At 50.5% G+C, this 17126-nt stretch overlaps 1 protein-coding gene across 2 annotated transcripts; it reads left to right on the top strand.

Moving 5' to 3' along the window:
- Positions 1-4326: 4326 nt before the first annotated feature.
- Positions 4327-14851, top strand: ZAP70 (zeta-chain (TCR) associated protein kinase 70kDa). 2 transcript variants are annotated; one of them, XM_009582954.1, is made up of 12 exons: positions 4327-4728; positions 6130-6290; positions 6918-7056; positions 8629-8707; positions 9515-9555; positions 10759-10807; positions 11397-11571; positions 12274-12480; positions 12739-12931; positions 13551-13691; positions 14225-14337; positions 14708-14851. In XM_009582954.1, exons 1-12 carry the CDS (start codon positions 4327-4329, stop codon positions 14829-14831), a joined length of 1824 nt encoding a protein of 607 aa, XP_009581249.1. In that variant the 3' UTR covers positions 14832-14851. The 2 variants fall into 2 exon arrangements, with proteins under 2 accessions (XP_009581249.1, XP_009581248.1); XM_009582953.1 differs by having other exon boundaries at positions 11391-11571.
- Positions 14852-17126: the final 2275 nt, after the last annotated feature.

The following is a 17126-nucleotide window of genomic DNA, read 5'->3' as shown; positions in this document are numbered from 1 at the left end:
TAAACAACAGGAGGGTTGAAATAATCTAGGGTATAAACCTTTACTTTCCTAAAGGACCGAAAAGAAGGGGCTGTAAATAGCACCATTTATTCTTGCATTAACTGCAGGTGGGTCTAGGCGAGGCACCATGAGAAGCCGATTTCCTTCCCATGAGGTGGTCAACGAGGCAAATTCACATCAGGAGGAGACAAGAAGGCGGCACAGGCTAATTAGGAGCTCAGGGCAGAAGGGATGCCCCACACCCACCCAGCTGCCTTCAGCCAAGCAGTGCTCCTGCCTGCAGGGCAGGCAAGCCCCTGAGGCTGGGCTGCTCCCCCTGCCCATCAGCAACCCACCCAGCTGCCTGTACCACAGCTCCAACCCCCCATCAACACCCCCAGCCCTGGGGGGAAGCAGAAGTGACCCACAGAGGAGCTCAGAGACCCCAGCTCCCATCAGACAGGCTGACCTGACCTTTCAGCAGTGCCACAGGCACATTTACCTTATTTTCAGTTACCTCTTTCCCCTACCCCAATTAAACACCTTTCAGAGAACTGTTAGAAACGCTCCCCCCGCCTTTGCCAACATGAACCTCAGCAGCAGCTCCTACCACAACCTCCAAAGCACACAAACTCCACCGACCCCAACCCCCTTTTATACCCCTCCAGGCTGGTTCCCCATCAGATGGTTCCCATCCTCCAGCCCTCCCCGCTGGCTCCCCAATATCCCCCGGGCAGGTCCCTCCTCTACCCCAGGCTGACCCAGCCACCTTAAACAGACAGCCCAGCCAGCCAGGGCTGTGTTATAAGGGATTATTGCTGCCAGGACAATGATACAGAAAATATGATCCTAACAGGATGCTCAAGTTTGCTAGTGCCTCCTCCGGTTTCATCAGTGCCCCGCTGCTCTCGGGGACTGGCTCCGGATTCACACAAAGTGGTTCTGCTGTTCTAAGAAATTATAAAGTCAAACCAGTTCCTGACAGTTCTTGTTTGATCTAAGTAAAATCAAGTGGCCAGCTATATATAGATCTGATTGACTGACTTCTCAATAGCTTCCTGCCTGGCTTTCCTGTGTGTCATGGTGCCCAGATCCGACTACTTTTTCATGGGTGTTGCTTTTTTCAGTGCATCTTCACATCATAACGCCAGCTTGCAAACACAGCCATTATCACAGGAGCCCTGGTTTTACAGCCCTTCTCCCCAAGTGCTGTTTCTAACCTGGGGGGAGCACCCGAAGCCAACAGGAACACCGGGCAACACCGGGCATCTGGGTTGCTGCAGCCCAAGGGACAGAAATTAATCAGGTGCTGGAAAGATCAGGTCCTGTTACTTGAAATAAATAGTGGTGGAGGGTCCCTTGCACAACTTCTTCCAGGCACTAGTTTGTTATGTTCATAAAAGCAATCCATGAAATCGGTTCTAATTTTCGACTGCATTTTACAGCGTGGGAAAACAACATTGTATGAGGTTTGTGCAGGTCTGTTGAGGTGGTATCAGGGTTGCTCAGGTCCACCCAGAGGTAGTGCTAAGGAACAGAGCTGTAGGTTGGAAGAGGAGCTTAGCTATGCCCAGAAGACCCTGGGCTGGTGTACGGGCAATAGAAAGAGCCAGGACAGTAGGACAAACTTTTAAAAGCAAGAGCTTTAGAGGGGCTATGAATCATCCTGTTGAAATCTGCTCTCAGATTCAGGGGGTAACTTTCCCTCATGGCTGGGGACTTAGAAGTTTTTTCTAATAAGGGTAATTTTCTAATAGGGTTCATTTGTGGCAGCAAGGCTTGTATGAAATGGGTGGCATAGCCTGAACCAACCTCTGATGCCTGGGTTCACTCTTATATCTCCGTGAGGCTTTCTTGACTCACAGCCCGGTGCTTAGAGAGGAAAACCAGTCTGTTTATAACCGAACTGCCTGTGTAGGCAGCTGGAAACTTTGTGGGAGCTTGGTGGTGATCAATGGCTTCTGCCATCTCATTTTTACCTGTCTGAACAATTGTCAAACATCACATTTGCTGTGATGTTCTGGTCCTGGACTTTCCAGAAAAGGGAATCTGCTTGTTTGGGTGCAGCGTCCTTGTATGTAATCACTGTTTATCCCAGGTAGCTAGTGGAAATTAGTAGCACATGAAGAAGGCCGTCGACCTTCCACTGCCCACTCAGCGCTTCCTCTTCCTTTACTCGTGAACGTGACTCATGAACCTGACTCTGCAGTTAAAACCAAGAGCTGCAATCCTTGCTCCTCACATCCTTCCTGGGACCGGCCCTCCCCTGGGACCAGGCTGAGGTTGGGAAAACCTGGCAGTCGTCTCGTCTCGGGAGCTGAACCTGGGGAATACGCCTGTCCAGTGTCTGGGCCGCTTTGATGCCTGAAGGCATCAAGGGATTAGGATGTTTGCTTTCGTTCCAAGCACCGACTCCAGTTAGGGTTTGAGCTACAGGGTGTTTTCATTTACCATCTGTGTCCCAGACTGGCAGGTCTGCCAAGACCCCACTTTGCTTCACTTGATGAGTTTGATGAAAGGGGCTTCACAACTCAGACTTATTTGTGCTGCGCCTGATAGGGTTTACGCTAGTCCTGCACCCAAGCTGCAAACGCCACTGACGGCTTCCTGTTGTGGTTTCCTGCCTCGGCTAAAACGCCTCCTCGGCGGAGCCTGCTCTCCCTTCCTGTTCTCATCAGGGCCATTTCTGGGCTTAATGAAGACAACAAACAAATAGGTAGAGAAGAGTCTGGTTGCCATAAATCCAGCTCCCTGTGGGTCTTTGCTGTTGTAGGCTGAGCAGAGCAGGGTGCACACAGCAGAACGGTTTCTCCTGAGCAGTTTCCTCCTGACCCCTGTCCCGTTCCTGCCCATACAAAGCACGTATCCCGCCAACCCCTTCCCCGCTCCAGCGGTCCCAGAGTCTGGCAGGAGGCAGCCCTGTCGCCGTGCTGCTGAGCGGGGTGAGACGGAGCAGGGCTGACCACCAGCCCGGGCACAGCTCCAGCCACTGCCTGGGAGCAGAGGCCACTTCTGGAATAGCGCAATGGGCCCAACCCATCAGGCAGCGACTTCTCCCATCACGTTCAGAAATGAGAGTTACGTTGGGAAGAATCAGGACAAATACCCAGCGCGCTGGCCAAAGAGCCAGTGTTTTCTTTACTCTGAGCGCGAGTGATGCGTTTGCGGGAAACGCGGATGGAGACAAACACTTTGATCTTTTTGGGGTCAACATCTGCGCAATGACAAAATCAAAGATCAGGCTCCAGGGAACAAATGAGACCCTTCGAATATGATAATGTTTCCATTAATCACCAGAAATTGGCTTCTGTTTGTGGGTGGGATTTTAGATGATTCGATACAAGACCTATAGCTCTTTGGCAGAAGGGGCTCTGCAGTGACTCAGTCAACAAAGTGCCATTTCTTGCTGGATTCTCACCGTGAGCTGGTGCTGCAGCAGCACGGCGGTAGGTTCGTTTCTGGTTTTAAGCTGTTCTGAACAGGGGGTCCAGTAATGCTTGCACATTGCAGCTCGACAGAGATAGTGGGATTAAACTCACTTTGCGGTGATGGCTGGCCACATCTGAGCTGCAGCCTTCTCTGGAGCATGTGCACGATGTAGAAATAGGAACTGCCAAACGGGATCAGAGTATCAGCAAATTCAGAAACCAGCCAGAGCCAGGTATCATGGGAAAAAATCCATAAATTTTTCAAGAGACAATTAGAGGAAGGTTTCTTCTTGTTCTGTCAACTGATGGTTAATGTCTGCCCAGAAGCACTTGGGTTTATCTTTATCTCCTTTTGCTGTGTTTGGTGCAATTATGTATCTAAATGTTTTTTAGACATTTAATATACATCTCATGTTTTAATCTCGTTCCATTTAAGATTTTGGCCTTATAGACCCTTATGGTAAAACTAATTTATTCAGAGAGGCAAAAGAATTTCCTTTTATTGTGAACAGGGATGGAGAGAAAATGGTAGGAAGTCAAAGCTAAAAACTTTGGGATGGATGTAAGCAGCACATTTTTAATAGTGAAGGTAATTAACCACTGGAACAATTCACTGTAGGATTCGGTGCATTCTCTATTGCTTGAAATCTTTAAATCAAGATCAGATGGATTTTTACTTACACTTTCTAGCAGCATTCAGGATCCCATGGAATCACCATGGGGATATGAATGCATGCACTGCTGCTCTCCATGCAATGTTTGAAATGACGCTACAGATCGTCAGGGCTGAAGAACATCTAGGCAGACAATTAAACCTTTTTGCAACATTATGTGTCAGTGAAGAACTTCGCTTCTTTCTTCCAGATCGAGCACCAGCAGTGCGTGAGCCGACCCAAGCAGTCCTGGTAAGTGCACAGAGATGCCAGATGCTGCTGCTCACCTGCCCTTTTACTACGGCAACATCGCCAGGTCAGAAGCGGAGGAGTACCTCAAGCTGGCGGGGATGTCAGATGGCCTGTTCCTGCTGCGGCAATGCCTGCGCAGTCTGGGGGGGTATGTCCTCTCCATGGTCTGCAACCTGCAGTTTTACCATTACGCCATCGAGCGCCAGATGAACGGTACCTACGCCATCGCGGGGGGCAAAGCGCACTGCGGGCCGGAGGAGCTCTGTGAGTTTTACTCCAAGGATGCCGATGGGCTCTGCTGCACCCTCCGCAAGCCCTGCAACCGCCCAAGTGGTGTGGAGCCCCAGCCCGGTGTCTTCGACAGCATGAGAGACAATATGGTGCGCGAATACGTCCGGCAGACATGGAAACTAGAGGTACTGGCCATTGCCAAAGGTGGTGTGGGACTGTGCGAGGAGTGCTCCCCGGGGGCTTACTGCCGCTTGCCACCCTGTCCTCCTCTGTCACTGTCATTCCCCTCTTACAGCGTGGTAAAGCAAGGTCCTTCTCCTCGGAGGCTGCTGCCACTAAGAGCAGTCTTAAATCTCTCTCTTTTCCAGTTTCTTCTTCAGAAATGGGTCTAAACATCTTCCCAAGCCTTCAGACTCTTCCCCTGAACAGCTCGTGTTGTGTCTGCTCTGCAGGGCGTTGGAGCTCTCTGCCCGCTTTGCAAGCATTTCCCCATGTGCCATTTGCTTCTCACAGCCCATGGGATGCTCGCTGCAGTTAGACCATCGCTCTCCATGTGAGGTACCTGTGCCTCCATAACATTGTGCTGAAGCTGTAATGAAACCAGACTTAAATTCTTGCTCAGGTTTTCCTTGCTCTTTGAAGTCAGTGGAGGTTTTGCCTATGAGACTGAGGTACTTGGGTACTGGATCAGGTCTGTATGTTACAGAATCATTGAATCATTAAGGTTGGAAAAGACCTCTAAGATCATCGAGTCCAAATGTGTTATTTAAACCTACAGACAGGTTCCTGCATTTTATTGCAGACTGGAATATATATAATATATGTATAAGGCAAAACTCTGTAAATGGTCACACTGGCAGCCACATAATTAATTTCCTTCTACCTGCTGTCACCTCGAGAGTGGCTACTCAGACACTTCCAGGTCCTCGCAGAAAGATGGCTCAGGCATTCTCTTTATGAAGCCTTTCTACAAAAGATCTCTAAATTTGGCCTATTTTAGACCAAAGGTGCTTGACAGAATGACGTATCTTTAGGGTTTCTCCTTGAAGCTGATCTGTGGACACTGGTAGATAACACAAAGGACATTGCCACCTACTGGCAAACGAAAAACTACAGTTGTTTATAAAATGTGTGGGCCAGTAAAATTAATTTAGGGTCTCCCACATGATTTCCAGACTGCACTGCTCTTGACAAGTTGTGGTGTCTGGGGACAGTGAGCAGCCAGAGGCACCAGAAAGAGGTCCTGCTCTCCCAGGAATGTGAGGCTGAAAGACACCCTGCAAGCCTGACGTCAAGATCCCCCATACGAATTTGGTGACTTCTTTCTTCCCTCACCAGCAAGTCAATGGACTTCAGCTGGATTCGAGGGATGGGACCAGTTTAAATAAGTAAGGAATTCTGCCCTGCAACAGAACAGAATTCAACCCACGATTGCTATAGGCATGATTAAGGCCACAGGCACTTCAATTATGAGACCTTCCAAGTTTCCTCTGTCATCTGCCCAAAAGGGTGCAAAATAAACTGGGCTGAAGCCATGCAACAATGCAGCAGAGTGGCAGGAGGTTTCATTTCTCACTCTTTTCCAGGGCGATGCACTCGAACAGGCCATCATAAGCCAGGCTCCACAGGTGGAGAAGCTCATCGCCACCACAGCCCATGAGAGGATGCCCTGGTACCATGGGGGCATCGCCCGGGATGAAGCTGAACGGAGGCTCTACTCTGGGGCACAACCTGATGGGAAATTCCTGTGAGTATGCAAAACCCTGGCAGATGCTGTGATCCCTGTACTTTTTACCATTTCCCCACCTCCACTACCCTGTAGCTATTTGTTTCACATGACAGTTCCTGAGGGGAAGTTTAGCTGAATATGGTCAGACTGTGGTTACAGATCTTTCAAAGACAGGGTCTGGCACCCCAAACCTATTATTGTCCAGGCAGTATCTGGCCTCCATGAAGAGCCAATCTTGAGCTTTATTTGTTTCTCATGTTTAGATATCCCTATGAAGTATGCTTGTTAATGCACCAGATGATATGAGATATAGGGCTCAGTGGGTGAAGACATTTATCACTGATACATAGACAATGTATGGCCAATAAAATACAGGAGAAAGCATTTGCTCTGCATCTCTACCGAGGTGAGACAGCCCTGCATTTAATTATCTGGGAAAGAATTAGCTGGAGGAAGGCGGCAAGAGACCGAAGGTGAAGGGTTTCTCCTCAGCCTCTGCAGAGGGGTGTCAGGAAGGTGGCAATTCCAACAGGGGGTGCAGGGACACCTTACCACGTGCCCACCCAGCGACCCACCACCGCTGCAGCCGTGATAATTTGCAGGGCAAAACCCAGAGTTGCTTTTAATAGTTCTCCTTCCTACCAGGCTGAGAGAAAGGAAGGAGAACGGTGCCTACGCCCTGTCCCTCGTCTATGGCAAAACAGTATATCACTATCGGATAGACCAGGACAAGTCCGGCAAGTACTCCATCCCTGAGGGGACCAAGTTCGACACACTCTGGCAGGTACCGTACTGTGAGATGCTGACCACTGGTATCCTCATAAAGCGAAGACACTTTTCCCTTGTGATAGCTGCCCATGCCTTGAGGGACAGGAAAGGCCACGCGGTGCTTTAAAGGCTTTGAGACTGTACATGGGTGGTTGTAGCCCCTTCCAGAAAACCCTTACATTCCCTGTGTCTGGCTGTCTATCAGCTCACCTCATTGCATTAATTTCTGCGCACTCCTAGCTAATTAGATCTAAGTCTGGGATATCACAGCGGCTCTGAAATAGTGCTGGCTTTACCACTACCTTCATGCCTTACACCAGCGTGGTGCCTCTCCAAGGAAACAAGAGGATTAGTGCTTTTAATTTCAAGCTTTAAGCTAGGATACTTGAGATGGTTATATTAATTACACTTGCACCCCATCAGCAAACATCACATCTTCAGCCACAACGTGCACCACGGACCTCTGCCTGCAGCAAGCCCTGATGAGATTGCTCATCCCAGGCTGTCCCTCCCGCACATCCCCCACGCTGCTCCTGGACCGGCAAAACTGTTGCATGCATATTGCCACTTTATTTTCCAAGTGACTGACTTCTGTGCAAAGAGTAGGGGAGGCCAGAAGTCTTGAGCCAGCTGCCAAAATCTTTACGTGACGGAAGATGCGAGTGCCAGGAGACAAATCCTATCACCCCTGAGAGTCAGGGGCTTTGGGCAGTAGAGATGGCTGTAATGCCCCAGCAGTCCTCATGAGGGTAGGGCAGGGTTTTTAGGGAATGTGCCACATGGCCCAGCAGCTCTTGGCACTGCTGGGGAGTTGCATGCCCCTCCGGAGCCCGGCTCTGCCCCGTGGCACACAACTCGGACCTGCTCCAGGGGACGGATACCAGTGCTTCCTCCTGGGCAGGGCTGTCTGGGGGACGGTAACTCTGTTTTGCTGAATTTTTTGAATTCCCAGGACTGTTTTCACTCTGAATTTGATTGAAAACAAAGACTTCAGGGCATTTTTATGGAAACAGAACTGTGCCAGGCTCCCAGTTGCAGATGAAATCTGAGCCGGACAGGAGGGGAAGAGAAAGCCTCGTCTCCCCTGCGGTCTGGTGGCCAGGGGCTGGTCTGGTTGTCTCCAGCCAGAGTCAAGTCCCCAATGCACTTGAACCAGCGTTTGCTGCAGTGAAGAACTGCCCAGGATTCACAGAGCTAACCCTGGGGTTCCTCCGGGAAAGCAAAAGGTTTCTCTCAGGCTTTATCAAACACAACATGACTTAAAAACCATTCTGGCTGGGACAACAATAACATTACACTGAAAATGCCCTACCCAGCTCTCCTGCTGGAGATTTTCCTTTTGTCTTTCTGTGGTCCATATCTAACTTCCCAAGTTCTTCCCAGCTCTGGCAGATATCCAGGTATGCAAGCGCTTGCTCTAGGAGATCCCTGAGTGCACAGATAGGAGAGGAGAGAAAGATATAGTCGAGTCCCTGCCTGCCATAAATCTGAGAGAAGTCATTACCGTAAGCCATACAAATTGCCTGCAAAGAAAAAGAGATCATTTTCTCCTTGCAATAATCTCTTTTTCCTCCAATTCCTTTCCCAGTTGGTGGAGTACCTAAAACTCAAACCGGACGGGCTGATTTTCTACCTGAGGGAAACCTGCCCCAACCCCAACATGCCAGGTGAGCCGACGTCTCTCTGTGCCATCCCTGGCCTTGGTTTACCACTGAGTGGGGCCAGTTTGAGCAGCGCCAACCCAAGTTTCCTTTACCATGTCCAACCTTGCTCAGACCCTGGCGGTGAGGGAACGGTGAGGTCTCTGCTCCTCTGGCAAACCGGGCAAGTCTCACATCATTGTGAGTTGATGGTTGAACTTGATGATCTCAGAGGTCTTTTCCAACCTTAATGATTCTATGATTCTATGATTCTATGATTCTATGATCATGTTGTCTGCTGAAAGTGGCCGCTCTCCAGGCCTGGCCTAGGGTGGCCCAAAGACAGCAGCAGAAATCAGTGCTTCAAATGGATTAGGGACTTCTGGCGCCAAACAGACAGCTTCTGAAAAGTGACTTGCTTTTTAGGCAGCCGGAAACAACATGTCCTGCAAGTCTGGCTCCTGGTGGGTCTCTTGAGCTGAACACTCAAAACCAGGGGTCACTTTGTCCTGGCCCAAGTATCACAAAACTCACTTCAGAGCCCGCCCGTGGGACCCCCGCTCTCCTGGGAGAGGGTCTGGGGTACAGCTCAGCCAGTCCCTGGGACCGATGGAGACTGTAGGGCCCTCCAGTAGGCCTGCATCTCCCCTGAGGACTGCTCTGGGATTAACGCCCACATCCAGGCACCTTTTTTGGCTAAAGTTGTGGAAACTGGCCTTTGTAGGGGAGGGGATCAGACCCAGGCATCCACACAGTCCTTCAAGGACTGATGCTCTGATCCTGCTTGGGGCGTAGGCAGACTCTTAATAACAGCTTCTCTCTCCTGATTCACAGCGTCTGCAGCACCAGTTCCACCAACCCACCCCTCCGTGAGCGTAAGTTTTGGGGAGGATCTGTTTATTGGTACCTCAATAGTTTAATGTTATTGCATTTCAAGCTTGCTGATCAAACTCTGCTCTTCTCTAAAAGGCAATAACTCAAATGGAATATATTAAGCCCAGCTGCAATGTTGTCCCCTTTCCAGCTTGGATGGGGATGAGGAATAGCTGGGCACAGCTACCATTAGAGCTGAAAATGGTTTCCATTCATGCTGCACTCCTTGCAACATGTGGGCCTGTCCTCGGGGAGCCCTCTCCCCCCTGCCCTCCTTGCCAGGCAGGAGCGAGGAAGACGTGGCCGGATTCTGGGAACACTCAGCCTTGCTGCTGGCCACTGGCCACGGGCCAGCTCTTTGTGCTCCCTCTGCGTCCCCAGCCTCAGGGTACGTCTGCGCTCAGTCACCGCTCCAAGTGCCGAGCAGTGTTGAAAACAGCTAGTTTGGGCTATACGAGCAGCCCATCCCAGAGCCCAGCGGAGGCTAAATAAAGGCCTGAGCATTCACCCATCTTCTCAGAGAGCTTTCACAATCTGCGGTGGGCTCTCATGTTGCAGCAACTCTGCTGCAAGCAGCACTGGCATTCAAAGCTGTGCTGGACAAATGTGTACCATATCGCTTTGTTGCCGTCTGCTTTTGGGACAGTGGCTGTTTACAGTGTCTGTGTGTGCTCTTTAGACAGGCGGGGAGGTGTGCTGGCTGCAAGCTGAGCTGCCTCTGGGCTTCCCTTCGCTCCCTGTCTCAAAACAAGCTGCAGAGACTTGGCTGGGATGACCCCCGCTGCTGCAGGAGACTTGTCACTTTGGGATGGGGAAAGCAGAGGGGGCAGAGAGCAAAATGCAGCCCTTTGTGCATGCCCCTCACCGCTCGGGTAAACACAGAGCCCTCGGCACCTCACCCTGCACAGCCCACAGGCTGGGTTACTGAAGGGCGATGCTGCATTCAGGCTCCATGGCAGGGAATCCCCCCAGGGTCTGATCCCTGCTGTGCAGCTGCAGTGGGGGTACCTGCCAGCTGGGACTGGAAGAGAAAAGTCGGCTTGATACCACTCCAATCTCTTGTGCCCACCTCAGGGCCTTTTAGAGGAGGTTACCAGCTGGGGCTCTGTGGGCTGCAGAGGCTCCCCATCCCTCTCCTCTCCCATTTCAGACTGAAGTGCTTACCCCTGGCTGCATTATCCACTTTATCCCCATTTCTTTTCCAGAGACACCTTGGGCCTCTCAATGCGGACGGATACACGCCAGAGCCTGTGGGTGAGCATCTTTGAAAGCCCCCTCCTCCTAACAGGAGGAGAGAGAACCTGGGGATGCCACAGGAACCATGGGGGTTACCTGACACATCTGTATCGCCTTTTGGTCAAAGAGCTGTGCTACAAAGCCCCTTTCTTACAAAGGCACCCAGGAGCATCCCACCCATTTCAAGGCAAAACTGTTTGCCCACACCCAGCACCCAGTCAATCAAGCCCTGTCCCATTCCCCGTCATACCCAGTAAATCAAGCCCTGGCCCATTGTCTTCCATCCTGCCTACTAAATACTCAGTGTAGTCAGCTACATTTCAGTGGGGTGAAGTCATGCACGTGCCCAGGTCCTGCAGAGTCTGGTGCGTGGAGTGGGAATGCTCAAACACCTCTCCCCATCCTGGCTTCTTCAGCAGCTGCAACTAGGAGAGGCCATGGGTTGTGAAAGGAAGGGAGAAGCCAAGGGGGAGGCTTGAATGCTGGAGCTTGAAGGAGAATTACCCAAGAGACTAGAGAAAACCTTCCCAACCAGTGAGGGAGAGAGGGACAGGGAAGGATACGTTGTTTACAGCTATAAAAATCTGTATCTCTTGGGAAGGTGCAGGAAAATCACGCCTGCTACCCATGGACACCAGCGTCTACGAAAGCCCATACAGTGACCCCGAAGAACTGAAGGATAAGAAGCTTTTCCTGAAGAGGGACCACTTGATGATTGATGAAGTGGAACTGGGGGCAGGAAACTTTGGCTGCGTCAAGAAAGGAGTCTACAAAATGAGAAAGTGAGTGCTGCCCTGGAGGATGCCGAGGAAGAGGGAGGAGGGTGCTCCAGGCTCAGCTCAGATGTGTCCCCAGCTATCCTGTTTCTAGCTAGATGGACCCTGAAGTGACAATGGGGTGGAGGTATAAGAAAAACTCTGGAAGGTCAGTGATGACTTTCCACAGACTTTCAGTGACAGCCTCATTGCCCTCGGAGTGTGATCTGCACTGCACATTCCCGGGCATAAAACTGCCACTTCTGAAGGTATTTGCTGGGCTCAGAGGACCAAGTCCATGCTTCTGAGGTCATGTTGGTCCATGTCAGGGCAAAGGAGTGAGACTGAGGAGATGTGTGATCCTTGGCTCTGTCACTGGTTGTCTATGAGTCCACAAAGATGGCCTTTGCCCACTTTGTGCCTGAGTTTCCCCCTTGAAAAATGGCAATGATGATGCAGATCTCGGTGTGTGAGGTGATGCGCCTTCAGATCTACAGATAGCAAATACTGGCCTACACTGATAAGGGTGCAGTGATTCTTTTCTCTTTGGCCTTCTAGCAGGCCTGGGATACCATTATTGTGCAGGGCTCCACCAAAACAGGCTACTGAGATTGCCGTTGAGAGATCAAACAGTATCACGTGAGAAGTGGTTTGCACTCCTGGCTGTGATACATGAATCCAGCTGCTGTTTAATTCATCCCATGTGTGTTCTTCTTGCGCCCTGTGCAGGAAGCAGATTGATGTGGCCATAAAGGTGCTGAAGAGCAACAATGAGAAAACAGTGAAGGATGAAATGATGAAGGAAGCCCAGATCATGCATCAGCTGGACAATCCCTACATTGTCCGCATGATTGGGGTCTGCGAAGCGGAGTCCCTGATGCTCGTGATGGAGATGGCTTCTGGAGGGCCACTCAACAAGTTCTTGGCTTCCAAGAAGTGAGTACTGAATAAAATGTGGCTGGCTGATTTTCTGCACTTCTCATCAAACTCTCTTCTGCCAGGGGAGCCTGGCTTTGTAGGTGGAGGGAACCTGATAACAGCAGAAAGAGACGTCTTTTCATGTGAGGTAGTAGGGACTGATGCTTCTGGAGCAGAGATGTCCACGTTCATTCTCCCTTGCAGCTTGGAGGGGACTGTGGTGTACAGAGTAATGGCAAGTCCTTTATTACTGCATTGTCCTTTCATCTTCCTCAGAGACGAGATTACAGTCAGCAATATTGTGGAGCTAATGCACCAAGTATCCATGGGGATGAAGTACTTGGAGGAAAAAAACTTTGTCCACAGGGACCTGGCAGCCAGAAATGTCCTGCTGGTCAACCAACATTATGCCAAAATCAGTGACTTTGGACTCTCCAAGGCTCTTGGCGCTGATGACAGCTACTACAAGGTAAGTGTAAGCACAGCGAAGGATCCAGCTAGCTAGCAGGAGCCCTCCTAACTGGGGGGCTGAGACCCCCAGAGGCAGGGGGCCTGGACTCTTCCCAAGAGCCCTGCTGCATGACCACATCACACTCTGGCTGGCCTCACTGCTGTGACATTAAAAGGGGCTTTGCAAAGCTCCACGTGGCAAGGAGGAAATTCAGACAGATGCAGAGGCAGTGAGGGGGATGCAGTGCAACAGGATGACAGGAGAGGAGACAGAAGAGGAGCCAGAGCAGAGAGAAGGTGGTGAAGAGTGATCCAGGGCTGATCTTCCCAGTGTGCACCAGTGCACAACTGCACTGAGCCCTGGGGCTGGGGGGTGGGAGGAGGGTGGCACTGTGGGACAGCATCCTGCACCCAGCGAGAGCTGAGCAGGGTCAGCGAGACAGCAGGGCCTGGGCAGGGGTTTGGGGCTCAGGGCTTGGAGCTCGGGGCTTGGGACCTTGAGCTCCCAGCCCAGGGCAAGGGGATTTTTTCAGCAGCGTGTGATTGCTTTTGACACAAATATTTAGCGAAGCAGAATTCCGGTTCAGCTCAGAGCAGTCTGTCTCAGGGTGGAAATGTTCCTCTTTGCTTTGCTACAGGCCAGGACAGCAGGAAAGTGGCCCTTGAAATGGTATGCCCCAGAGTGCATCCTCTATCACAAGTTCTCCAGCAAGAGTGATGTATGGAGCTACGGCGTGACCATGTGGGAGGCCTTCAGCTACGGGCAGAAACCGTACAAGGTGAGGAAGAGCTGGGTCCATCACGGATGGATGCCACAGTCTAATCTCCTGCTCTATAACAGGCTGACACACATTGAAACTACAATTTCTATTTCCTTGAGTGGGTGCTCTTCCCACTGTTGAACAGAGGGGAAAGAAGACAGGCTCACTTCCACTTTACGAAAGGCACAAATGAGATTGTTTGGATCCTGCAGCTTTGTGTTCATTTAAGGGAGAAGAAAGAAAAAACAAAACAAATTAATTTGGATTTGAATCAAAGCAGATCTTCTCTTTGATCCTTCTGCTCACTTGCAGAGCTGAAAAATCAGTTGCTCAGCCACTGCTCTGCTCAGGCTTGGGATGGGGTTTGCAAGCTGGGCTGGCCACAACGCGAGACACCACTGCTGGCTGTGGGGGTTGAAAACAGTGACTGTACGGGGTGTGTGGTGCATGGATCCAAAACATTACCCCAGGCCCAGCTCTAATCTGTCTCTTCTAATCCTGTTGCCAGCTCCAAAAACATTAAAGCATTTTCCTACTTGATCCTATTCTAGAAAATGAAAGGCCCAGAGGTCATCAGCTTCATAGAGCAAGGGAAGCGTATGGACTGCCCCACAGACTGCCCGGCAGAGATGTACGCCCTCATGCAGCAATGTTGGACCTACAGGTGAGGCTTTCACTGGCTCAACTCTCTGCTGGGTGGCAGGTCCATCAGCACAGCGCACACTGTCTGGATGGTGGCAACACAAAGCAAATGGTGTCTCCTGCCTTGATCTCATTCCACAGTCTATGATGAATGATGCACCTATTTCTTTATTATCGTCCCCCTCCATTTGCGTGTACCAACCCTGGAAGATGTCAGAGCCTCTATGCCTTTGCCCCTCTCCGTCCCAGAAAAGTCTCTGCTGCCCTCCTAAGCCCTGGTACAATTGGGCTGCTGTTCTTCCCCAGGTTCTTCTGTGCTTGGTATCTTCTCGTTGCATCAGTCCACTTTTGTCCTTTCTGTTAACTTTATTTGTCCCTTTCTGCCCTTGCAGATGGGAAGAACGTCCAGGATTTATTCCTGTGGAAAATATAATCCGTTCCTACTACTACAGTATTGCTACCAAGACAGAAAATGGGCCAGAGACAGAGGACAAGTCAAAAGCAACTCTTCCTTGAGTCTCCCTCTCTGCTCCTCAACACACACCCTTCCTGCGTGGGACCTGGAGAGGCTCTTTATGAATTTTTGCTTTAATCTCTCAAAGACCGGTTTTGTTTCTCAAGTAGTTCCAGAACTAAGAACCTGGGAGACGATGCTGTCACAGCAGACAAGAGCACTCAGCTGTGCCTCGTGTCTCCAAACAGCCGGCCATGATTTACATCTCCAGCCTGACCCAGCACAGGACAGTACAGACAGTATTATAGTTCCTTCTTACCCACTTCCAAAACTATCCCAGGACCTCAGAGCTTAATGTCTACCAGGCTCACTAAGGATGAACTGTGTTGGCTCCAGCAGACCTGCATTTTTCCAGATCCCTTAAAAAACAATTCTTTCACAGGAAACCACCGAGTACACATTTCTGGTGAAGTTTGCATGGGGTGAGACACAGGACAGGAGCCATTGAGTCCCCTTCCCCTTCGCTTAGGGCAAGAAGCAGCCGGTATGCTGCTCGCTCCCAGCAGAGATGGGGAGGAGCAGTGGGGCAGAGCTGCACGGTGCCGCTGTTTTGCCCTCCTTGCGCCCTGCCAGCCACAGCTCTCACACCCCTGGGCACTGCCATGGGCCTGTGCGGCACAGAGCATGCTGTACATGCCCCCTGCACTGCCACAGCCCTCCAAACTGGTTATGGCTCCTGAAACAACTAAACTCTCTGGACCCATTGCTCACCTCCTGGATCCCATCTGGCCTCTCTGTGCCACTGAAATGAGCATCTTGCTTTTCAAGCCTGAAAATTGGTCACGCTGTAAATAAACTGTTCTATAGTTTTTAACATACCTATTACTCAGCCTATTGAACTATCATAAATGTTTGCAACTGCTTCAAGCTGACAAGAAAATAATTGTAATTTCCCTCCGCTAGGCCAGGGTTTCCCTCCTTCATGCTCTCCGTAACCCCACAGAGTCACCAACTTGGTCACCCTTGGGCTGGCTTCACTGCAGAGCTGGAGCTTTCTTGCAGCTTTTTTGCAGCTAATGGCATATACAGCTGCTCAGCCGAGTCCGCTGTGGAAACCCACCTATTAAGGCTTGTACTGGTCTACCCTCACCCCCGGATGCAGTGGATTACCCATGTTGGGGGGACTGTGGTCTGCACTGTTGCAGAGAGCAGAGTGGTTGTGAAGGCTGGGGAAGCGGGGGACGCAGAAGATCAGAACCCTGAGATACAGTGAATAGAAAAGCTTATCTCTCACCATCTTCTGGTATCCGAAAGCCACACAGTAGCTCACACAGAGTACCTTGTCCCGGGGGTAAAATAAACAGCTACAGCCCAGGCGAGGGCACAGCCCTTATCTAAAACCTTAATGGGAGGTGGATTTGATCTGAAGATAGCGGTTCCTGGGGAGCATTCAGGTATGAGGCCTAAATTACCCTCTGAGTACAGCCTGTTTAAGCACTCGAGAACCTAGGTCTGGTGAAAAACAAGAGTGTTCCCCTCTCCTTGCTTAGACTACAGCCTCCGGTGATGCCAACTATTTACGCGCCAAAGCATTTTGTCTCAATCCCATTAGTTTGTCCTGTATGCTTGAGAACTATGGACTTATTATCCCTACCAGTAGAGGGGAAAAGAGAGGTATCGGAGGAGAAAGTGGCTTGTTCCCATTTGTTCAGTGAGTTAGTGGCAGAGACAGGAAAAAAAGTATCTCCTGTGTCATGTTTTCCTCCCAGAGAAAGCAGATATTTTGCCGGAAAAGAGAAGGTTCGATGTGCTTTCTGCTTGAAAACCACTACCAAAACATTTTTTTTAGACTTTTCTTTCAAAACCAATCCATTTTCCGGTTGAAATGATTTCTCATATTAAATTTTCAGCTAACTAGTTGCTGGTATTTTTTCAAATGGGGAAGGAAAGTACCAGAGAAGTTATATCCCCAGAGGAGCTTCTGCTTTAGTTGGAGACAATTTCAAGCGAGTGTGCGTGCACACACCCCGACAGACAATATAAATCCCTAGAGATCATGCCACAAGAGCAAGCAGCAGGGGCTTCTCCTCCAAAAAGCCATCTAGGCTGTGAATGTTGCTCTGGCTGTTCCAAGAGCATCGCAAAATGTCAGGAGTTGCCAAAACCAGGACAGGGAAAAAGGGAGTGAGACAACCAGGACCTGAAATCACAGGCTCCGTGAGTCATGCGTCTTTGCGACTCCTGCTTTTGGCATGTGTGAGGTCTGACAGTCACCCCCGAGGGGAATCTCCTTTGACTTCAGGCACTGCCTCCCTCCTGGGCATCCCCAGTCTGCAATCACAGAAGGGGCTCAGCCC

Source organism: Fulmarus glacialis, unplaced genomic scaffold, assembly GCF_000690835.1.
Source record: "Fulmarus glacialis isolate BGI_N327 unplaced genomic scaffold, ASM69083v1 scaffold29218, whole genome shotgun sequence".
Taxonomy (NCBI): Eukaryota; Metazoa; Chordata; class Aves; order Procellariiformes; family Procellariidae; genus Fulmarus; species Fulmarus glacialis.
Note: the sequence above shows the minus strand (reverse complement) of the source record. Positions and strands in the feature narration are given on the sequence as shown.

Bases quoted from the DNA above. Each gene is read 5' to 3' on its own strand.
- ZAP70 (XM_009582953.1), top strand. From the start codon at position 4,327: ATGCCAGATGCTGCTGCTCACCTGCCCTTTTACTACGGCAACATCGCC. The intron at 7,057-8,628 runs GTACCGTACTGT...TTCCTTTCCCAG, and splicing joins AGTTCGACACACTCTGGCAG to TTGGTGGAGTACCTAAAACT. The intron at 12,932-13,550 runs GTAAGTGTAAGC...GCTTTGCTACAG, and splicing joins CTGATGACAGCTACTACAAG to GCCAGGACAGCAGGAAAGTG.